The sequence below is a fragment of the Narcine bancroftii genome, chromosome 13, assembly GCF_036971445.1.
Source record: "Narcine bancroftii isolate sNarBan1 chromosome 13, sNarBan1.hap1, whole genome shotgun sequence".
Taxonomy (NCBI): domain Eukaryota; kingdom Metazoa; phylum Chordata; class Chondrichthyes; order Torpediniformes; family Narcinidae; genus Narcine; species Narcine bancroftii.
In genome coordinates, this window is record NC_091481.1 from 51,894,227 (window position 1) to 51,918,581 (window position 24,355).

General features: G+C 41.1%; 1 protein-coding gene across 5 annotated transcripts in view; it reads right to left on the reverse strand.

The window, feature by feature from the left end:
• LOC138748636 (NACHT, LRR and PYD domains-containing protein 3-like) overlaps positions 1-24,355 on the reverse strand; it is a 75,188-nt gene that overhangs the window by 17,515 nt on the left and 33,318 nt on the right. For all 5 annotated transcript variants that reach the window (XM_069909159.1, XM_069909157.1, XM_069909158.1 and 2 more), the window contains 5 exons: positions 13,888-13,974; positions 13,532-13,705; positions 5,116-5,286; positions 3,584-3,754; positions 795-965 (listed from right to left, as the gene is read on the reverse strand). In XM_069909159.1, the coding sequence (XP_069765260.1) occupies positions 795-965; positions 3,584-3,754; positions 5,116-5,286; positions 13,532-13,705; positions 13,888-13,974 (774 nt within the window). The remainder of the gene's footprint in view (positions 1-794; positions 966-3,583; positions 3,755-5,115; positions 5,287-13,531; positions 13,706-13,887; positions 13,975-24,355) is intronic.

Below are 24,355 nucleotides of genomic sequence, written 5' to 3' on the forward strand. Positions count from 1 at the left end.
ATCAGTCTGGAACTTGGGAGGTCAGGTCACAATTACGGGACAGCACAATTGGGGTAAAGTTTAGCACAACGCCTTTACAGCACTGGCAATTGGGACAACTGTTCAAATCCCGCCCACGAGCCCGTGCTGCCCACCAATTAACCTACAATCCCTGTAAGCTTTGAATGGCGGGAGGAAACTGGAGCCCTTGGGGGAAAACCCCCTCAGACACGGGGAGAACGTACCAACTTCTTACAGACCGTGGGATTCGAACCTCGGTCCCAATCATTGGCACTGCACCACCGATACCTGCGCTGACCGCTACGGCAACTGCGCTACCATATTTATTTCCAACCCAGTAGAAGTTGATTCCGGCCATTGAGATCCATGCCGTCCAATTACTTTGGCGTATTGTGGCCAAACGTCAGGAGTTGGGGAGTTGCTCAAGTCGAACGCTTTGGGTTCTGCCAAAGGGCCTGTTTTCAGGCTGTAAGACTACATGACTTGCTAACTTCCGAGGTTCTGTTCCAGGCTCAGGCCTGTGGAAAATGGTCACTGATCATGGATGATGGTGAACTCATCAACATTCCGAACTGTTCATTCTTTTTAACACGTAAAGCATGGGCATTATTGCATGAACATGCACACACGTCCTTGGTGTGCATGGAATATCCATTTACTGTTAATTTATGATCCATGTTTCACATACGGTCTCCCCACCAAGACAGATAAGAAGAGTTATTGGTTAACGCAAGAGTTTACAGTGCAGGAAGGTCAGCCACTGTTAGGTCACACCTTCATCAAAATATATTTACCGTAGGCTCTGTATTTTGCAGTCTGGGCCACTCAGAGCCGCAGCGACCTGTTTCACTCCTGAGTCCTGCAGGTCATTAAAACATAATCCTAGCCCCTTCAACGAGGAATTTTGACTGAGTGCAGAGCCGAGGACCTTGGTGCAAGAGGCCGTCAGATCGTTATGATCAAGCCTGGAGTTAGGAAAGATGAGAAATAGGAGACAATAACCTTTTTTTTCCCCTACTCACTCAACCTCTCCAATAATTTTTAGTGAAGGATGCCCAGTGAAAGTAAACACAATCTTCCGATATCATCGAGAAATTCAGGGTGATAGTGAGCGGGGGAATAGGTGAGACAGAGCCTCAGGTCAGATCAGCCATGATCCAATTGGAGCAAGATAGACCACACAAGGACATTTTAAATTGGGGAAAGTGAGGATGCGAGGTATGAATTTGGCAGCATTAATTGGGAACTGCACAACAGAAGAGTAGAGGTTAGTTTTCACCCACCTTCATGGTTTGTCCCTCTGGTACAGAAAAAAGATAAGGGAAACATGGAGCGTAGCGGTAGTGCAATGCATTTACAGCGCCAGCGATAGGGACCGGACCTGGGTTCAAATCCCGCACTGCCTGCAAGGAGTTTGTACATCATCCTAGTGTGTGCATCAGTTTTGCCTGGGGCCTCTGGTTTCTTCCTACCGCTCGACTCGTGCCGGGGGTTGTAGGTCAATTGATGTAAATTGGGTGGCACTGACTCGTGTGCCAAAATGGCCTGTTACCATGGTGTATGTCTGAATTTACATTGAAGAGAGGTGGAGTCTTTCGTGAAAAGGAAGAAGAAAGCAAACATTGACAGGAGGGAATTTAGGAAGGCTAATGTGAGGGATAGATGGGATATGAGAAGGCTTTGACCAGCATAATAAAGAAAATCTTCAAGAATAAGAATGAGGGTATGACTGCTCAGAGCTATGGAGAAAATGTGCCTGGAGTATATAAATAAATTTCTTCATGAATAATTTGCTTGATATTCATCAGAGAAAAGGACCTTGGTTACTATGAGGCCAGTGTAGGACATGCCAATATGCTGGAGATGGTCATAGTTAAGAAAGAGGCAGTGTTGGAACTGGGGAAAAAGCTTGCGAGAGACAAGTCTGGGACCCGGACAGAGTATGCACAGGGTTACTGACGGACTCGAAAACAAAGAAATTGCGGGGTTGACGATGATGATCTTCGCGATTGCCCATGAAAACAGCAGAAGTATCGTGGAATTGAAGGACGGTAAATCAAGTTATCATCTTCAAGAATGATAGTTAAGAATAGATTCCTGGGAATTATAGACCAATGGATTTTGCGTCAATTATTGGCAGACTACTGGTGACAGTTCTTTGGGACCACATTTTCAAACAGTTGCAGAAGAACGGTCTTACTGGGGTCAGCAGAGCTTTATAAGGGCCAGTTCGTGCCTCACCAGCTTGATTGTTTGTCAAAAAGGTGATGAAAATAAATAGATGCAGGCATGATGGTGGATGTGGTGTACAGGAATTGTAGTAAGGTGTCTAGCAAGATTCCACTTGGAGGGCTCATCCAGAAAGTAAAGAGGCATAGGATATATATACACAAGATTGTCTGCGTGGATTGGGATTGTGTTGACCACAGCTGGGAGGGTTTGAGATTAAATGTGACATATTCTAATCAGTGACTTTATGCAGGAATTTGTCCTGGGACTCCTGCCTTTGGATAAGGAAGAGGAGGGGAGGGTTGGCAAATTTACTGTCCACATGAAGACTGGAAGTGTTGTCCTTAGAGGAGAAGGTTGTAGTGGGTAACAACGAAACAGAAACTGGATGCAGATGGAATTCATTGGATGAACAAAATTGAAAGCAGAGTGCGCGGTTTAATGTCTGGATTTTAGGAGAGGAGAACAAATAAATCTATTAAAAAGTTTCACGGAAGTCGACAAGGTGGTGAAGAAGGCATATGATCTTCTGGACTTTGTTAGTCATGCGAATGAGTTCAAATGCCCGGCAATAATATGAAAGCTCAAAATACGCTGGTTACACCCCACAGATAATTGTGTTCAGTTTGTTACAGGAAGGATGTGGAAGTATTAGAGTTGTTGTGGGGTGGGGGGGGGGGTGTGTTGGTGAGAGGGGATTTGGAAGGATGCCGTCTGGACTAGAAAACAGAATGAGCAACCTGTGACATTTCTCTTTGGAGGGACCGAGGATGAGAGGCAACTTCATAAAGATGCAGACGATGACGAGATGGATACGTAGGTGGATCGTCAGCATATGGTCAATAGCAGAGGTTATCAGACAAAGACTACTGTAGGAACATTTGGGAGGAACTCCAGGGCAGTTATTTTACAAAGACTGTGGCATCCAGTGGACCAACTGACGGGGGTGATGGCTGAGGCTGATACAATGGGGATATTTAAAAACTCCAAGGCAGCACATGGTTGTAAAAAAATGGGGATTTATGGGGTGTGAAAGCGGGAAGTTTTAGATTGATCATGGTGTTAAACAAGAGAATCTTCAGATACTGGCGTGAATGCAAGACACAAATGTATTGCAGAAACTCAGCATGTTCTGAAGTAAACAAATGGTTTCGGGACAGGGGCTTTCGATGGACCTGCTGAGTTTTCCCAGGAGATTTGAGTACTGCATTGTGATAGTGGAGCAGGACTGCATTCGTCCAAGCCTCTACTGAGCTGTATCATGGACTTTTCTATCGAATGGTGGAGAAATATCGTCAGGCCAGGTGCCATAATTCTGTTCCTATCTATTTTCATTTTCACTTCTGATACCTACCCTAGTTCCTCAATTTTGCAATTCGGTTTCCTGAGAGCTTCAGACAGTATTTCCACCCCGGAATCTCCCAGCTTATTGAACCCCAGGTCCAACTCCGTTAGCGAGTGAGTTTCACTGAGAATGGAGGCAAGATCCTTAGCGCAAGAAGCTGTGAGACCCACAGCCCATAAACTGTCAATCAAAGAGAAATGACAAGGAAACAAATCAGACAAGGCATGTCTCTGGTTAAATTCAATATTTAGTATTCTAGAATTTGCAGATAATATTACTGTTCAGTGTCAACTGTCCAGCAATGATATTTACGGTTAAAACCTCCACTGGTGTGGAACAACTGGAGCCTGTCATGTACACCTGGAACACTGCTTAGCTTAACCCCAGCCTCCCGACATGCCACCACTTTGCATTTCGGGAGATCATCCTCCATTACAGGGAAAGCATCTCTCCATGTTAGAGTTCCAAGATTTCCCTGAACGCATTTCCCTGCTTTGAATGTGGTGCATTTCCGAGTACAGAGATTAAAACTTCAAAGATTGGAGAACTGACACTGTTTCCCACCATACCATTTTTCACAGTTAATTTTCTGGGAATTTGGACCAAAGTATTTTGGTCCAAGTCTGTACGTTTTGTGCTTTATCTCTGTCTGTTGTCTCCTCACCTGAGACAGGAGCTGTTACATACCATATAGAATAGTGCAGCAGTGTGACAGGCCTGTCAGGCTGCATGTCTGGGCCGCACGATTCCCTAATCGAACTTAAACTCTGCTATGTTGGATATCTCTTCATTCCCTTCAAATCCACATGTGCACCGCAACATCTCGTAAATGCTCCTATTTTACGTGACTCCAACTTGATTGACAGTTCAGGGCAAGTATGCCTCTCCGTTTAACAAACTGCCCCGTGAATCAGCTTTAAATTTCCTCTCCCTTATTTTAAAACCCAGTCTTATAATGAACCAACACATAAATTGCTGGAAAACCTCAGCCCATCAGGTTGTATCCATGGAACGAATCAGATTCAATGAATAGGGAGGAAGCCCTTCATCAAGAACCATCCATGGCAACTGTTCCTCCAAAAAATTCATGCCTCGATCAACTTTTCCAATATCTGCGGTCTCCATTGTTTTTCCACTATGGCGATGTTATTTATCGACCATCTCCCCACAGCTCATACACTCATATAAATGCCTCATCCCTTTCTCAAAGGCCTCCACTTCTGGCCTCGAAAGGGGACACCAGAATTGTGCGCAAAGCCCCCTGTGACATTTTACACCTGTAAAATCCAACATTTTACACATGGCCACACTTATTGTAGTCAGGTACCCAATGGAGAAATGCACAATGACAACCCCAAGCCCCTGTCATATGACACGCAGAGCTAGAATGCTTCACTCTACTCCACATTGGGTCATCGGGTTAGGGTTATTCCGGAGGATGAATGCAATGTGAAGAGATTGATTTGGGAGATGGGCGCAGACGGGCTGACCAATTAAGAGACAGGAAGCCTGGCCCCCATCCTTCGCAAATCATTACCTACCCCAGTTTCTGTAATTTACTTGCTGGGTTCCGCAGAGCTACAGACAACCATTTCAGTCCCGAATCACCCATCTCATTAGAACTCAGGTTCAGACTCTTCAGTGAATTTTTTATAGTGAGAACAGAAGCGATATCCTTGGCACAGGAAGCTGTCAGGCCATTAAAACTGAGGCTGGAGGAAATCGGGAAGAGGTGAGAGAGCATCACATTGAAAATCTTCAGTCTTTACATGTGGCACAATTAAACATAATGTCAGTACTTAGAAGGTAAGCCCGAGAAGACTCCTCTAAACTCCTCCACCCTCTATGCTGATGTGAACAGATGATCTACTGTGCTCCATATGCCCGCACTTTTCCACGGTCCCATCAATATTCAGAAACAAGTCAATGTCTGTTGTTAACAGATGCAACAGAGGATTCTCCAAACCCTTGTTGGTACATCATTCCAAATGCTGCTGGCCACCCAAGTTAAGGAAAGTCTCTTTGCTTCATTGCCACCACCCACTCCTTCATTGTGAATGCAATCTCTGGTCCAGTAGAAGGTTGAGGGGGGGGTTTGATAGAGGTATATAAAATTATGAGGGGGATGGATAGAGTTTTTTTTTCACACCATAAATCACATTAGCCATGATACACACTTTTTCCTTTTCACACATATACAGTGACATTTTCTCCCTCCTCCCAACCCACCCCCCCACCCCCATCCATTTAAGGTATACAATCTAGGATACATTAAACCAGTCAGACAATGTTGTCACTCAACAAAAAAAAAACACCAGAAATTCTACTGAGTCCATTCTTTTCTTTCCTTCTCCTTCCATCAACTTAGGTAATGATTGTTCCCGGTAGGTTTTCGCTATTGTATTTAATGTAAGGCTCCCATATTTGTTCAAATATTTCAATATTACTTCTTAAACTATATGTTATTTTTTCTAATGGAATACATTTATTCATTTCTATATACCATTGTTGTATTTTCAAATTATCTTCCAATTTCCAGGTTGACATAATACATTTTTTTGCTACTGCTAGAGCTATCTTAACAAATCTTTTTTGTGCATCCTCCAAATCAATTCCAAATTCTTTGATTTATATGTTACTTAGGAGAAAGATCTCTGGATTCTTTGGTATATTGTTTTCTGTTATTTTATTTAATATCTGGTTGAGATCTTCCCAAAATTTTTCTACTTTCTCACATGTCCAGATTGCATGAATTGTTGTTCCCATTTCTTTTTTACATCGAAAACATCTATCAGATACTGTTGGGTCCCATTTATTTAACTTTTGAGGTGTAATGTATAGTCTGTGTATCCAGTTATATTGTATCATACGTAGCCTCGTATTTATTGTATTTCTCATCGTTCCAGAACATAATTTCTCCCATGTTTCCTTTTTTATCTTTATATTTAAATTTTGTTCCCATTTTTGCTTAGTTTTACCATTTGTTTCCTCATTCTCCTTTTCTTGCAGTTTAATATACATATTTGTTATAAATCTTTTGATTATCATTGTATCTGTAATCACATATTCAATGTTACTTGCCTCTGGCAAACTCAAACTGCTTCCTAATTTATCCTTCAAGTAGGATCTCAATTGGTAATATGCCAGCGCTGTATCTCCAGTTATATTGTACTTATCTTTCATTTGTTCAAAGGATAAGAATCTATTTCCTGAAAAACAATTTTCTATTCTTTTAATCCCTTTTTGTTCCCATTCTCTAAAGGAAAGGTTATCTATTGTAAAAGGGAGTAACTTGTTTTGCGTCAATATTAGTTTTGGTAATTGATAATTTGTTTTATTTCTTTCTACATGAATCTTCTTCCAAATATTGAGGAGATGATGTAATACTGGAGAACTTCTATGTTGTACCAATTTTTCATCCCATTTATATATGTGTTCAGGTATCTTTTCCCCTATTTTATCTAATTCTAATCTCGTCCAGTCTGGTTTTTCCCTTGTTTGATAAAAATCTGATAGGTATCTTAATTGTGCGGCTCTATAATAATTTTTAAAGTTTGGCAGTTGTAAGCCTCCTTGTTTATACCATTCTGTTAATTTATCTAGTGCTATCCTCGGTTTCCCCCTCTCTATAAAAATTTCCTTATTATTTTCTTTAACTCCTTGAAGAATTTTTCTGTCAGTTGTATTGGCAATGCCTGAAATAAATATAATATCCTTGGAAAAATGTTCATTTTAATACAGTTTATCCTTCCTATTAGTGTTAGTGGTAAATCTTTCCAATGCTCTAAATCGTCCTGTAATTTTTTTCATTAGTGGATAATAATTGAGTTTATATAGTTGGCCGAGATTTTTGTTTATTTGTACACCTAGGTATCTTATTGCCTGCATTGGCCATCTAAATGGAGATTCCTTCTTAAATTTTGAGATATTCAATATTTTCATTTGTGGTGAGTTGATCTGGCTCTGTTTTCTTTCTATGATTATGTATGATAATTGGGCTGTAAGATGAGATCGGAGTGATCGGCGTGGTTTAGCTATATCTGTAGGTTTTTTTTTTAAGTTTTTTTTTTAAGTTTTTTTTAAATTCAGATTTGTTTTTTCTTCTTTTTTGGGGTTTTTTTTTTCTCTTTTTTCATATATTGTTATTAATTATATCTTTTTTTTAGAGATAGTTCACACCCTAAACTGATCTAAAAATTTTTTTATGATATATTTTTATTCTGTAATATTATTGTTTAATATCTCTGTATTAATTCATTACTTACTATGTATTTTTTATATCTCTTTGAACTGTATGTGTTTATAAATTATAATAATAATAAAAAGATTGAAAAAGAAAGAAAGAAATTTTGAGAAATCCGCATTATTCATAGGCATTGCTTCACTTTTATTTACGTTTATCTTGTAACCCGACACTTCTCCATATTCCTTCAATTCCTTATATAATTCTTTTATTGATAGTTCTGGTTCTGTTAAGTACACTATAACATCATCCGCAAATAGACTGATTTTATATTCCTTGTCTTTTATTTTTATTCCTTTTATATTATTATCTATTCTTATCAATTCTGCTAGTGGTTCTATAGCTAACGCAAACAATAAAGGTGATAGTGGGCATCCCTGCCGCGTTGACCTGCTTAAGTTAAATTGCTTTGATACATGTCCATTTATTGTCACTTTCGCTAACGGTTCCTTATATAATGCTTTAATCCAATTAATATACTTCTCCGGTAAACTGAATTTTTGCAATACTTTGAACAAATAATTCCATTCTACTCTGTCAAAGGCCTTCTCTGCGTCTAAAGCAACTGCTACTGTAGGTGCTTTATATCCTTCTACTGCATGAATTAAGTTAATAAATTTACAAATATTGTCTGTTGTGCGTCTTTTTTTGATAAATCCAGTTTGGTCTAAATTTACCATTTTCGGTACCTGTTCTGCTAATCTGTTTGCTAATAGTTTAGCTATTATCTTATAATCTGTATTTAGCAAAGATATTGGTCTATATGATGCTGGTAAGAGTGGATCTTTCCCTTGCTTTAGTATTACTGTAATTATTGCTGTTTTATATGAATCTGGTAAGCTTTGTGTTTCATCAATCTGGTTAATTACATCCAGGAGGGGCGGAATTAATAAGTCTTTAAATGTTTTGTAGAATTCTATTGGAAATCCGTCCTCTCCTGGTGTCTTATTATTTGGTAATTTTTTTATTATCTCTTGTATTTCTACTATTCCAAATGGTTCTGTTAATTTATTTTGTTCCTCTATTTGTAGTTTTGGTAGTTCAATTTTAGTCAGAAATTCATCTATTTTCCCTTCTTTCCCTTCGTTTTCAGTTCGGTATAATTGTTCATAAAATTCTCTAAAGTTTTCCTTAATTTCTTTTGGATTATATGTAATTTGGTTGTCTTTTTTCCTTGATGCCAATACCATTTTCTTAGCTTGTTCTGTCTTAAGCTGCCATGCTAGGATTTTGTGCGTTTTTTCACCCAGTTCATAATATTTCTGTTTTGTCTTCATGATATTCTTCTCCACCTTATATGTTTGTAGTGTTTCATATTTTATTTTTTTATCTGCCAATTCTCTTCTTTTAGTTGTATCTTCCTTCATTGCTAATTTTTTTTCTATATTTACTATTTCCCTTTCCAACTGCTCTGTTTCCTGATTATAGTCCTTCTTCATCTTGGTTACATAACTTATTATTTGACCTCTAATGAATGGTTTCATTGCATCCCATAGTATAAACTTATCTTCCACTGATTCCGTATTTATTTCAAAATACATTTTTATTTGTTTTTCAATAAATTCTCTAAAATCCTGCCTTTTAAGTAACATGGGGTTTAATCTCCATCTATACATTCTTGGAGGGATGTCCTCTAGCTTTACTGTCAATATTAAGGGTGAATGGTCCGATAGTATTCTAGCTTTATATTCTGTTTTTCTTACTCTATCTTGCATACTAGCTGATAACAAAAATAGGTCTATTCTTGAGTATGTTTTATGTCTAGCCGGGTAATATGAATATTCCTTTTCTTTTGGGTGTTGTTTCCTCCATATATCCAAAAGTTGCATTTCTTCCATTGATTTAATTATAAATTTGGTTACTTTGTTCTTTCTGTTAATTTTTTTCCCAGTTTTATCCATATTTGAATCCAAATTCAGGTTGAAATCCCCTCCTATTAATTTGTTCCCTTGCGTATTTGCTACCTTCAAAAAGATATCTTGCATAAACTTTTGATCTTCTTCGTTAGGTGAATATACATTGAGTAGATTCCAAAACTCCGAATATATCTGACATTTTATCATTACATATACCCCTGCTGGATCTATTATTTCCTCTTCTATTTTAAATGGCACATTTTTACTAATTAATATAGCCACTCCTCTTGCTTTTGAATTATACGAAGCTGCTGTTACATGTCCTACCCAATCTCTCTTTAATTTCTTGTGTTCCAATTCAGTTAAGTGTGTTTCTTGCACAAATGCTATATCGATTTTTTCTTTTTTCAGTAAATTTAGCAGTTTCTTCCTTTTAATTTGGTTATGTATTCCATTAATATTTAAAGTCATATAGTTCAACGTAGCCATTTTATACTTTGTTTATCTTCCCTTTCCGTTTCTCCATCATTACCTTTCCTTCTTATCCATTTCTGTTTTCTTGTTTTAAACCCTTTATAAGACAACATTCCTAAAACATCAAACATTTTCCTTATTCTCCTATTTAAAACTTCTTTAGCCCCAATCTCCCCTTCCCCTCCTGAGTTGTCCTTTATCCCTTGTCGGACAACTACATCTCCCCTCTCCATTTGGGTTTGCGAATTCACTCGCAAGCGTCAGCTGATTTTGCAGTGACCACAACTCCTACCCACCCAGCCCCCCCCGAAAAGATTTCACTTTTCATATGTAAAAAAGGTCACTCTTTTAGTTCCCTCTTTATTCCCTCTATTCCATTTCCTTCCCTTAATTCTTGTCTATACTATCTATATTTTCCTCTAAATACGGATACATTCACATATGCACATTATACATATACACACTTATACCTCTTTACCCACATACATATAAATCGTGGTCATTTTTACTCTCATTACACGTCTTCATCCCTCAGTCTATTTTGTAATTGTTCTGCAAATTTTCGTGCTTCTTCTGGATCCGAGAATAGTCTGTTTTGTTGTCCTGGAATAAATATTTTCAATACCGCTGGATGCTTTAGTATAAATTTATACCCTTTCTTCCATAAAATCGCCTTTGCTGTATTGAACTCCTTTCTCTTCTTTAGGAGTTCAAAACTTATATCTGGATAAATGAAGATTTTTTGCCCTTTGTACTCCAGTGGCTTGTTGCCCTCTCTTACTTTTTCCATTGTCTTCTCCAGTACCTTTTCTCTTGTAGTATATCTTAGGAATTTTACTAAAATAGATCTTGGTTTTTGTTGTGGTTGTGGTTTAAAGGCCAATGCTCTATGTGCCCTTTCTATTTCCATTTCTTGCTGTAGTTCTGGACATCCTAGGATCCTAGGGATCCAATCTTTCATAAACTCTCTCATATTCTTGCCTTCTTCATCTTCCTGAAGGCCCACTATCTTTATGTTATTTCTTCTGTTATAATTTTCCATTATATCTATTTTCTGAGCTAACAGTTCTTGTGTCTCTATAACTTTTTTATTAGATTCCTCTAATTTCTTTTTTAAGTCCTCTACCTCCATTTCTACTGCTACTGCCCACTCTTCCATCTTGTCCATTTTCTTTCCCATTTCTGTTAAGGTCATATCTATTTTATTCATTTTCTCTTCTGTGTTGTTTATTCTTCTTCTTAAATCATTAAATTCCTGTGTTTGCCATTCTTTAAATGACTCCATGTATTCTTTAATAAGAGAAAGTATATCCTTTATCTTGCCTTTCCCTTCTTCTTCTATTTCACTGTACTCTTCCTCTTCCTCTTCTTCTTCCTCTGGGTTGGCCATCTGTTGTTTCTTTGTTGCCCTTTTCTTCTCTTCTTTCTTGTTTCCATTGTCTTCTGTGTTCTCTTCTTGCTGCAGGTGTTCTGCAGCTGTCGTTGCCGGCTGTGGAGATCGACTCCCCAGCTGGTCACCCCTCCCGTCGGTGTGTTTTTTTTCATGCGCATGCGTGGTTGCGCACTTTTACTCGGCTCAGCAAGCCATTTTTGTAGTCCAATTTCTACTGACCTGAGGGAGCGGGTTTCTCTCTCCACCGCGGGCCTCTTCGAACAGGTAAGGCCTTCTCCTTCCTCCGTTGTCTTCTCTTCCTCTCTTCTTACCGTTGCTTTCGAGTTTTCTTTTTTTGTCACCATCTTCTTTCCACCTTTATACTCACTTTTCTTTAACTTTTATTTCTGTGCCTTTGTGTTTTCCTTTGTTTTTCCGACTTTTCTGGAGAGGGCTGGCCACTACTCCATCACGTGACTCCCCCCCACGGATGGATAGAGTTGATGTGAATAGGCTCTTCCCCTTGGAGGTAGGGGAGATTGGAATGAGGGGTCATGTTAAGGATTAGAGGGCAAAACTTTAGAAGTAAAATGAGAGGGACCTTCTTCACTCAGACAGTGGCGGCTGAGTTGAATGACCTTTGGAAGAGGTGGTTGCAGCAGGGTCAATTTTGTTACTTAAGAGGATATTGATGAGTGCATGGATGTGAGGGGGTTGGAGGGTTATGGGCAGGGAGCAGGTAGGTGGAACTAGTGGAGTTTCACTTAAATCGGTGAGGACTAGAGGGACCTATATGGCCTGTTTCCATACTGTAATTGGCAATATCTCGTCATCATTTTTAAAGTGTGCCCATTATAGGTGGAAACAGCAAAATTACATCTGATATAGGAAACTCATCAACCATAACATTAGTGAACTAAAAGGTCAGATAGTAGAAATATGAAGAAAAGAGTTAGTTTTACCAATACAAATGGCATTTAAAGCCATGAAACACTCTAATGAATCTTTGTTTCAATTCCCTCTACAGTAAGCCGATTGTTTCCCGCGCACTGTACTTCGAGTATTGTATGCACTTCTAGTCACAGCACAATGGGCAGGATGTAATTGTATAGGAGAGTAGGTTCACCAGACGGTTGTCTGAAATGGAGGACTTATACAGGTAGAGATTTTGAAAGTGTGATATTTTGAGATACAACACATTCACATCCCCTTCTGCCCCACAATCCTAAATACCATGATGTAGCCATTATAACTGACCAAGTCGTACGTATATGAAATGTGGGAGTAAACTGAGAATCCGGGGTAACCTATGCAGTCATGGGGAGAATGCACAAACCCGGGTCATTGGCGATATAATGGCATTGCGCTGACCAGTACACCATTGGTCCACCCCATCAGGTATGCTGAAATGTCCCACTTTGGACAGACTAGGTCTCTGGATCGAAGGGCACCAAGGGTTGACTCTTGGGATATGAGATCATGAGAGGTGTATTGACCGAATGTACTTTTCCCATATATCAGAAGTCAGTTTGAGGAAAGCGGACAGCGTTTTAAAGGAGATTTAAAAGAATTACATTTTTACACTGAGAGTGGTTCACTTCTAGAACGAGATGCAGTGAGATTATATGCAGTCACGATGTGTGAGAAATTTAAATGGGAAGGCAGTGAAAATAGGTTTCTGTGGCAGGCAAACAGCACGAGTGAAGATGAACAGAAAGGTTAGTAAGGAAGCAGTGGGCCGAAGGGTTTTATTCAACTCAAGGCAATTTCTGATCGTACAGTATTAACTCTGCAATACTGAATTATTTAACACTTTGGACTTCGACCATTTTTAATCTTTCATAATATTTACTCAGGAATGGTTCCATGGGTAAGGACACCAGTACAAACCAGTATAAAACCAGTCCCACAAACAGGGACACAGAGAATGTGCACTTGTTGGTAGTCCCTGAAAACCGGATCATGGAGTCCAAGAGGTTAAATCATGTTCATGTTCACAGTTTAGAACTCACCCAAGGCTCTGTATATTACATTGCGGATTCTTGAGAGCATCAGACAAAAGTTTGTTCACTCCTGCATCTCCCAATTTGTTATAACCCAGCTGCAGGTCTGTCAGAGAATGGATCGCAGTGACGGCAGAGACGAGGTCCTCGGCACAAGATGCCGTGAGACTGTTATTTTCTAGGCTGTAAATCCATTAACGTCATGAAGATATGGACAGGGTGGGAGGACAAAGAAAGGCAGAAGTGCAGGTTAAATAATCAGTGTCCAAGAATGGGTTTGCTGTGACTTCAGTGTTTTATCAATGCGCCAGTTTTCTCAACTCCAAGATAATCCAACAAAGAACACCTCCAAAATGAGCTCTTACCGCATTTTCTGTATTTTGCAGTCTGGCTTCATCAGAGCTTCAGTGAGAGGCTTCACCCCCGCATCTCCAAGTTGGTATTTCACCAGCCTAAACCCAGACAAAAGGAAAAGACAATTGAACCGAAGCCTGGAAGAGGCTCTTTAAGGGACGACATGATTTCTCTTTTTGTAAAATGAAGATCACCTCACTGAGACTGAAACTAACTCAATCTCCACATGGTTAATGAAGGCTATTTTAGTTATGCATGTAGGGCTGTACAGTGGACCAGAGTTGTGAAGGCAGCTCGCACCATCATACTCGGCCAGCACATCAGAGGACATAGCCCCACCAGGGACATTTTCTCTACACCTTCATCTTGGCAGGAAGAGTATTCCAGAATGCACAGGGTATCTTGGTGTGTACAGGCCTGGATTAACCATTAAGCAAAATAAGCACATGCTTAGGAGACCAAGGGAACCACAGAGTTTTTATTCAGTGCTGTATTTACCACGGTACCCACACATATTTTAGGAATATACATGTTATATTTAATATAGTTGTGGGGTCTGGTCTGGAAGAAAACTGAATTTTTAATCTACACATTATGTTCACAAAATTCTTTGGTGGGAGGGTGAGGAGCCAGATATTGTGGTCCACGTAGGGAGCAATGACATAGATAGGAAGGAGGTCCTGCAAGGAGAGTTCGGGGAGTTAGGTGCTAGGAGGAAAAAGAGGACCTCCGTGGTAGTGATCTCAGGATTGTTGCCTATGCTATGTGCTGGAGAAGTTAGAAATAGGAGGATGATGCATCTTAATGCATCGTGATTGGGGTCATGGTGTAGTAGGGAGTGCTTCAGGTTTCTAGAAGATCACTGGGCTCTGTTCCAGGGAAGGTGGGACCTGTACTGATGGGTCGGATTGCCTCTGAACTGGAAGGGGATTAATATCCTTGTGGGTATGCTTGTTAGTGTTGTACCAATGGGTTTAAACTAGATTTGCGGGAGAGGGGAACTAGAATGTTAAATCAGTTAGTGAGAAGGAGGTGGTCATGCGAGGCTGCATGTATAGACAAAAATCAAAGGTTTGTACATGATTGAAATTTTCTCAGGTGTATTTATTTTAATGCAAGGAGAACTGTTAGAGTTAATGACGATCTTAGGGCATGGATTGACACATGGAATTATGACATTATTGCTATCAGTGAGATTAGGTAGCAGGGCAGGAATGGCTGCTTAATGTTCCGGGGCTGTTGCTTCAGGGGAGAGATGAAAGGGGGAGGAGTGGTATTGCTAGTCAGGGAAAATATCTCAGCTGTGAAAAGTCAGGACAGCCTGGAGGGTTTGTCTACAGAGGCAATATCAGTGGAGTTGAGGAACAGGAAATGTGTGACCGCACTAATAGGGTCGTATTATTGACTGCCTAACAGTCTCAGAGAATTGGAGGCACAGATCTGTCAGAAGATAGCAGACCAATGTAAGAAACAGAAAGTGGTAATAGTAGGAGATTTTAACTTGCCACATGTTGACTGGGACTCACTTTCTGTGAAAGGACTGGATGGCTTGGAGTTTGTAAAATGCGTTCAGGGAAGTTTTCTAAATCAATATATGGAGGTACCAATGAGAAAGGATGCAGTACTTAATCTCCTATTAGGGTGCAATTCAGGTCAGGTGAATATGTGAAGGTGAATATTTTGGGTCCAGTGACCATAATAACTTTAGCTTCAAGTTAATTATGGAAAAGGATAAGTCTGGTCCTCATGTGGGGATTCTAAATTGGAGGAAGGCAAATTTTGGGGAAATGAGAAAGGACTTGGGAAGAGCAGATTGGGATACGCTGTTTTCTGACAAGGATGTCTTGAGTAAATGGATGGCCTTCAGAGGTAAAATTTTGAGAGTGCAGAGTTTGCATATTCCTGTTAGGATTAAAGGGAAAGTTAGCAGGCAGAGGGAACCCTGGTTGTCGAGGGATCTTGGCGATCTGGTTAAGAAGAAGAGGGAGATGCAGAGGGGTATAAGCAACAAGGAGCAAATGACGCACTTGAAGAGAACAGAAACTGCAAGGAAATACTCAAGAAGGTAATCAGGAAGGCAAAGACATGAGGTTGCTATGGTGGATAACGTGAAGGTAAAGCCAAATGGTTTCTACAAGTATATTAAGAGAAAAAAGATAGTAATGGACAAAATTGGGCCTCTAGAGAATCAAAATGGTCGTCTATGTGTGGAGCCTCATGAAATGGGGAAGATCTTAAACAGTTATTTTGCATCTGTATTTACACAGGAAACTGGCATAGGGTATAAGCAAGGAAGGGAGACAAACAATGGAGTCATGGAAATTAAGTAGGTGGAGGGGCTTGCTGCCTGACAGCAAATAAAGATAAATAAATTCCCCAGGCTAGATATAATATTGCCTTGGACCTTGATGGAGACTAGTGTAGAAATTGCAGGGCCCCTGGCAGATATTTTCCAAATGCCATTGGCCACAGGTGAGGGGCCAGAGGTTTGGAAGGTAGCTCATGTTGTCCCATTGTTTAAAAAAGGCTCCAAAAATAAACCAGGTAATTATAGGCCAGTGATCCTGACATCAGTAGTAGGTAAATTATTGGAAGGAGTTCTGAGAGATAGGATATATAGGTATTTGACGACCATGGGGTGATTAAGGACACTCAGCCTGGTTTTGTGTGTGGTAGATCATGTTTAACCAATCTTGTAGGGTTTTTCGAGGAGGTTACCAAGAAGGTAGATGAAGGTAAAGCTGTAGATGTTGTCTACATGGACTTTAGTAAAGCCTTTGGCATGGTCCCACATGGTTAAGACACTAAGTATTCATGGATAAATTGTAAACTAGATTCAAAATTTGCTGTGTGGGAGAAAAGAGAGAGTAGTAGTGGATGGGTGGGCCTCAGGGATCCGTGATGGGACCATTGTTGTTTGTTGTCTATATCAATAATCTGGATAACGTGGTAAATTGGATCAGCAAGTTTGCTGATGACACAAAGACAGGAGGGGTTGTGGACAGCGAGGAAGATTTTCAAAGCTTGCAGAGGGATCTGGACTAACTTGGAGAATGGGCCAAATGGCAGATGGAGTTTAATGCAGACAAGTGTAAAGCATTGCATTTTGGAAGGACAAACCAAGGTTGGTCATACACAGTAAATAACAGGCCACTGAGGAGTGTGAAGGAGCAAAGAGATCTGGGAATACAGATACATTGTTCCCTGAAGGTAGTGTCACATGTGGACACGGTTGTAAAGAAAGGTTTTGACATCTTAGCCTTTATAAATCAAAGTAATGAGTCTAGGAGTTGGGATGTTATGTTATAGTTGTTTAAAAATATTGTGTGCAGTTCTAGGTACCTATCTACAGGAAGGATATCAATAAAATTGAAAGAGTGCAGAGAAGATTTACTAGGATGTTGCTGGGTTTTCAGGAGTTGAGTTATAGGGAAAGATTAAACAGGTTAGGACTTTATACCTTGAAACAAAGAAGAATGAGAGGAGATTTGATAGAGGTTTACAAATTTATGAGAGATTTTGGGTGCTTTTAAGCTGCCGTGTAAAATGGGGTTAACTGGGCAATTTGCTTGGTTATCATTGCACTCACAAGGTAGCTTGAAAGAATCCGACCCGGTCAGTGGGCTCCTAAATCAACCGGGCCCCTGCCCTACCTCAGAGGTCATCAGGAACTCAGTTAAACTTAACTAGGTCTCGTCCACCGGGGGCTTGAAAACAAAAATGGCCAACCTGATTATTCCGGTGACATCAAGGTAAATTAAAGAGAATATCAAATCCAAAAAAGCATCATATAAATTAGCCGCAAAAAAAATATTCCTGATGATTGGGAGAAAGTCAGTGTTCTGCAGAAGAGGACAAAAAGATTAGTTAGGAAAGGTAAAAGAGATTATGAGAGGAAGCTGGCAGGAAACATAAAAAATGATTGTAAGAGTTTTTATAGATACGTTAATAGAAAGAGGTTGGTTAAAACAAATGTGGGTCTGTTACGGACAAAAATGGGTGAGTTAATCATGGGGAACAAAGGTATGGCAGACTGTCTGAAAAACTACTTTAGTTTTGTCTTCACCAAGGAGGACATAACTAATCTTCAGGAAATTGTTGAGGATTGGGAATTTAATGTGAGGGAGGGAATAAAGGAAATAATTGTAAGTCGAGAGGTTGTATTAGTTAAATTGCAGGGATTAAAGATGGATAAATCCCCAGGGCCGGATGGTCTGTATCCAAGAGTGCTGAAGGAAGTAGCCCAGTAAATAGTGGATGCATTAGTGATAATTTTCCAAACCTCCTGAGATAGTGGATTAGTTCCTGAGGATTTGAGGGTGGAAACATTACCCTACTCTTTAAGAAGGGAGGGAGAGAGAAACTGGGAAATTACAGACCAGTTAGCCTGACATCGGTCGTAGGGACGGTGCTAGAATCAGTTTTTAAAAATGCAATCGCAGTACATTTGGACAGTAGTGGTATCATTGGACAGAGTCAGCATGGTTTTGTAAAGGGAAGATCATGTCTGATGAACCTAATAGAGGATATAACCAGTAAAATGGATAGAGGAGAACCAGTGGATGTGGTATATCTGGACTTTAGTAAGCCATTTGATAAGGTTCCACACAGAAGACTAGCATACAAACTTAAAAAAGCATGGTATAGGAGGTATGGTATTAAGGTGGATAGAGAATTGGTTGATAGACAGGAAGCAAAGAGTAGGAATAAATGGGTTCTTTTCAGAATGGCAGCCACAGGGCTCTGTGCTGGGGCCACAGTTGTTTACAATATACATCAATGAGTTAAATGTGGGAATAGATAGCAATATCTCAAAATTTGCAGCTGACACAAAGTTGGGTTGCATCGAGGACGCTAAGAGGGTGCAGAGTGATTTGGACAAGTTAGGCGAGTGGGCCAAGACGTGGCAGATGCAATATAATGCGGATAAATGCCAGGTTATCCACTTTGGAGGTAAGAACAGGAAAGAAGACTATTATCTAAATGGTATCTGCTTAGGAAAAAGGGAAATGCAGAGAGACTTGGCTGTTGTTGTGCATCAGTCATTGAAAGTGGGCGAGCAGGTGTAGCAGGCGGTGAGGAGGGCGAATGGTATGTTGGCGTTCATAGCAAGAGGATTTAAGTACAGGAGTACAGAGATCCTGCTACAACTGTACAGGGCCTTGGTGAGACCACTCCTGGAGTACTGCGTGCAGTTTTGGTCTCCTTATATAAGGAAAGGCATCCTCGCCATGGAGGGGGTGAAGAGAAGGTTCACTCTACTGATACCAGGGATGAAAGAACTTGGGTATGAAGAAAGGTTGGATAGACTAGGCTTGTATTCTCTAGAATTTAGAAGATTGAGGGGGGAATCTTATAGAAACAAAAAAATTCTTAAGGGTTTAGACAGACTAGATGCAGGTAGGTTGTTTTGAATGCTGGGAAAAACCAGAACCAGGGGTCACAGTTTAAGGATAAGGGGGAAGTTTTTTAGGACTGAGATGAGGAAAACTTTCTTCTCTCAGGTGGATCTGTGGAATTCTTTGCCACAGGAAGTAGTTGAGGCCAGTTCCTTGTCAATATTTCAGAGAAAGATGAACAGGCAGGGAGTCATGGGGTTCAGTCCATTTCACAGAGAGATGAACAGGCAGGGAGGTAGTAATGAGGATCGGATTCTTTAACAGACAGAAGAGCAGGAAGGGACTAATGGGGTTCAGACCATTTCACAGAGAGATGAACAGGCAGGGAGTAATGAGGATCGGATTCTTTAACAGACAGAAGAACAGCAAGGGAGTAATGGGGTTCAGACGATTTCACAGACAGAAGAACAGGCAGGGAGTAATGGGGTTTAGACCATTTTACAGAGAGATGTTCAGGGAGGGAGTAATGGGGATTATACCATTTCACAGAGAAATCAACAAGCAGGTAGGGAGTAATGAGGATCAGATTCATTAACAGACAGAAGAACAGGAAGTGAGTACTGGGGTTCAGACCATTTCACAGAGAAATGAACAGGCAGGGAGTAATGAGGATTGGATTCTTTAACATACAGAACAACGGGAAGGGAGTAATGGGGTATAGACAATTTCACAAATAGATGAACAGGCAGGGAGTAATGGGGTTCAGACCATGTCACAGACAGATTAACAGGCAGGGAGTAATGGGGCTCGGACATTTCACTGACAGGTGAACAGGCAGGGAGCAATGGGGTTCGGACGTTAGACAGACAGACGAACAGGCAGGGAGTAACGGGGTATAGACAATTTCACAAATAGATGAACAGGCAGGGAGTAATGGGGTTCAGACCATTTCACAGAGAGATGAACAGGCAGGGAGGTAGTAATGAGGATCCGATTCTTTAACAGACAGAAGAACAGGAAGGGAGTAATGGGGTATAGACAATTTCACAAATAGATAAACAGTCAGGGAGTAATGAGGTTCAGACCATTTCACAGAGAGATGAACAGGCAGGGAGTAATGGGGCACAGACATTTCACTGACAGGTGAACAGGCAGAGAGCAATGTGGTTCGGACATTTCACAGGCAGAAGAACAGTGAGGGAGTAATGGGGTACAGACAATTTCACATAGATGAACAGGCAGGGAGTAATGGGGTTTGGACATTTCACAGACAGATGAATAGACAGGGAGTAATGGGGTATGGACAATTTCAGAAATAGATGAACAGGCAGGGAGAAAATGGGTTCAGACCATTTCACAAACAGATGAACAGGCAGGGAGTAATGGGGCTCGGACATTTCACTGACAGGTGAACAGGCAGGGAGCAATGGGGTTCGGACGTTAGACAGACAGACGAACAGGCAGGGAGTAACGGGGTATAGACAATTTCACAAATAGATGAACAGGCAGAGAGTAATGGGGTTCAGACCATTTTACAGACAGTGGAACAGGCAGGGAGTAATGGGGTTCAGACCATTTCACAGACAAATTAACAGGCAGGGAGTAATGGAGTTTGCACATTTGACAGAGAGTGCAACAGGCAGGGAGTAATGGGGTTCAGACCATTTCACAGACAGATTAACAGTCAAGGAGTATTGGGGTTCAGACGATTTCACAAACAGATGAACAGGCAGGGAGTAATGGGGTTTGGACATTTCACAGACAGATGAATAGGCAGGAAGTAATGGGGTTCAGTCCATTTCACAGAGAGATGAACAGGCAGGGAGTAATGGGGCTCGGACATTTCACTGACAGGTGAACAGGCAGGGAGCAATGGGGTTCGGACGTTAGACAGACAGACGAACAGGCAGGGAGTAACGGGGTATAGACAATTTCACAAATAGATGAACAGGCAGAGAGTAATGGGGTTCAGACCATTTTACAGACAGTGGAACAGGCAGGGAGTAATGGGGTTCAGACCATTTCACAGACAAATTAACAGGCAGGGAGTAATGGAGTTTGCACATTTGACAGAGAGTGCAACAGGCAGGGAGTAATGGGGTTCAGACCATTTCACAGACAGATTAACAGTCAAGGAGTATTGGGGTTCAGACGATTTCACAAACAGATTAACAGGCAGGGAGTAATGGGGTTTGGACATTTCACAGACAGATGAATAGGCAGGAAGTAATGGGGTTCAGTCCATTTCACAGAGAGGTGAACAGGCAGGGAGTAATGGGGCTCAGGCACTTCACAGACAGAAGAACAGGCAGGGAGGAATGGGAAACAATTTCACAGAGAGATGAAAAGGCAGTGAGTAATGGGGTTTAGACCATTTCACAGATTTAATCAGGCAGGGTGTAATGAGGATCGGATTCTTTAATGGACAGAAGAAAAGGAGTAATGGTGTTCAGACCATTTCACAGAGAGATGAACAGGCAGGAAGTAATGAGGATCCGATTCTTTAACAGAGAGAAGAACAGGAAGGGAGTAATGGGTTTCAGACTATTTAACAGACAGAAGAATAGTCAGGGAATAATGGGGTTTACACTCTTTTGCAGACACTTGAACAGGCAGGGAGTAATGGTGTTCGCAGTATTTCACAGAGAATTGAATAGGCAGGCAGTAACGGGGTTCGGACTTTTTGCTGACGAACAGGCAGGGAATAATGGGGTTTACACTATTTTGCAGACAGATTAACAGGCAGGGAGAAATAGAGTTCGCACATTTCACAGACAGATCGACAGGCAGGGAGTAATCGGGTTCGTACTATATCACAGACAGACGAACAGCCAGGGAGTAATTGGGCTCACACTATTTCACAGACAGAAGAACCAGGCAGGGAGTAAAAGGGTTCGCACAATTTCACAGGTGAGCAGGCAGGGAATAATGGGGTTTACACAATTTCGCAGACAGATTAACAGGCAGGGAGTAATGGGGTTCAGGCACTTCACAGACAGAAGAACAGGCAGGGAATAATGGATTTTGGAGTCTCACAGACATTTCACAGACAGATGAACAGACAGGGAGTAATGGGGTTTGGACATTTCACAGACAGATGAATAGACGGGGAGTAATGGGGTTCAGACCATTTCACAGACAGAAGAACAGGCAGGGAGTAATGGAGTACGCACTTTTCGCAGACAGCTGAACAGGCAGGGAATAGTTGTGTGTGCACATTTCACAGACAGATGTACAGGCAGGGAGTAATGGAGATCGCACATTTCACAGAAAGATCAACAGGCAGGGATTAATGGGGTTCAGGCCATTTCACAGACAGATGTACAGGCAGGGAGTATTGGGGTATAGACAATTTCAGAAATAGATGAACCGGCAGGGAGAAAATAGGTTCTGACCATTTCACAGACAGATGAACAGGCATGGAGTAATGGGGTTGAACAGGCAGGGAGTAATGGAGTTCATACATTTCACAGAGAGATGAACAGGCGGGGTGTAATGGGGTTCAGACCATTTGAAAGACAGATGAACAGGCAGGGAGTAATAGGGTTTGGAGACTTTCGCAGTAGATGAATAGGCAGTGAGTAATGGGGTTTGGACATTTCAAACACAGATGAAGAGTCAGGGAATAATGGGGTTCAGATATTTTACAGACAGATGAACAGGCAGGGAGTAATGGAGATCACTCATTTAACAGACAGATGAACAGGCAGGGAGTAAAGGAGATCGCTCATTAAACAGACAGATGAACAGGCAGGGAATTGAGTTCGTACTTGAGTTCATACTATCACAGACAGATAAACAGGCAGGGAATATTGGGGTTCAGACATTTCACAGACAGATGAACAGGCAGGGAGTAATAGGGTTCAGACCAATTTACAAACATTTGAACAAGTAGGGAATTTGGGTTCAGATCACTTCAAAGACAGATGAACTGGCAGGGAGTTATGGGGTTCGGACATTTCACTCACATGTGAACAGGCAGGGAGCAGTGGGGTTCGGGCATTTCACAGACTGAAGAACAGGCAGGGAGTAATGTGGTATAGACAGTTTCACAAATAGATGAACAGGCAGGGAGTAAATGGGTTCACAATATTTCACAGACAGATCAACAGGCAGGGAGTAATGTGGTTCGGAAATTTCACTGACAATTAAACAGGCAGGGAGTAATTGAGTTCGCACATTTCTCAGACTGATGATCAGGCAGGGAGTAATGGGGTTCGGATATTTCACTGACACGTGAACAGGCAGGGATTAATGGGGTTCAGACATTTCACAGACAGATGAACAGGCAGCGAGTAATGGGGTTCAGTCATTTCACAAATAGTTGAACAGTCAGGGAATAAATGGGTTCAGACCATTTCACAAATAGTTGAACAGTCAGGGAGTAAATGGGTTCAGAGCATTTTACAGTGGACAGGAAGGGAGTAATGGGGTTCAGACCCTTCGCAGACAGATGAACAGGCAGCAAGTAATAGCATTCGGACATTTCACTGACAGATGAACAGGCAATGTGTAATGGGGTTCGGACCCTTTCGCAGACAGTTTAACAGCCAGCGAGTAATAGGTTTCAGACCCTTTCACAGACAGATGAACAGTCAGGGAATCATTGGGTTCAGACCATTTCACAGAGGGATGAACATGCAGGGTGTAATGGTCTTCAGACCATTTCTCAAACAGATAAACAGGCAGGGAGTTATGGGGTTCAGACCATTTCCAGGCATATGAGATTAGCTAAGTTTACATTGGCATCAAGCTAGTCTCAGACATCGTGGCCTGTGCTGTTCTGTGCCCCACCTTCTGTGGAAGCTCAATGAGGCCACCACAAGTGAACCACCAGATTTTTGCTCTGCCTTTGAATCTGAATGAATATTTCTGTTTCAGAATTTATATTTTCTGAGATGGATGACCGTTGACGGAGAAGAGGGCAAGGCTCGATGTAAATTATATTGACAAATTGAATGATCAGTAAACAGGCAGCAAATGACATGAACGGCAATAATCACAAAATTAACGCCATTAAGCCACACAGAAAATAGGTTGAAATTTTTGCACAATTACTGGACACCAACCAGTTAGATGGTTGTACCATTGAATTTATTCCCCGTGGTCACATTGCTGTCTTTACTTACCTTGCCAGAGA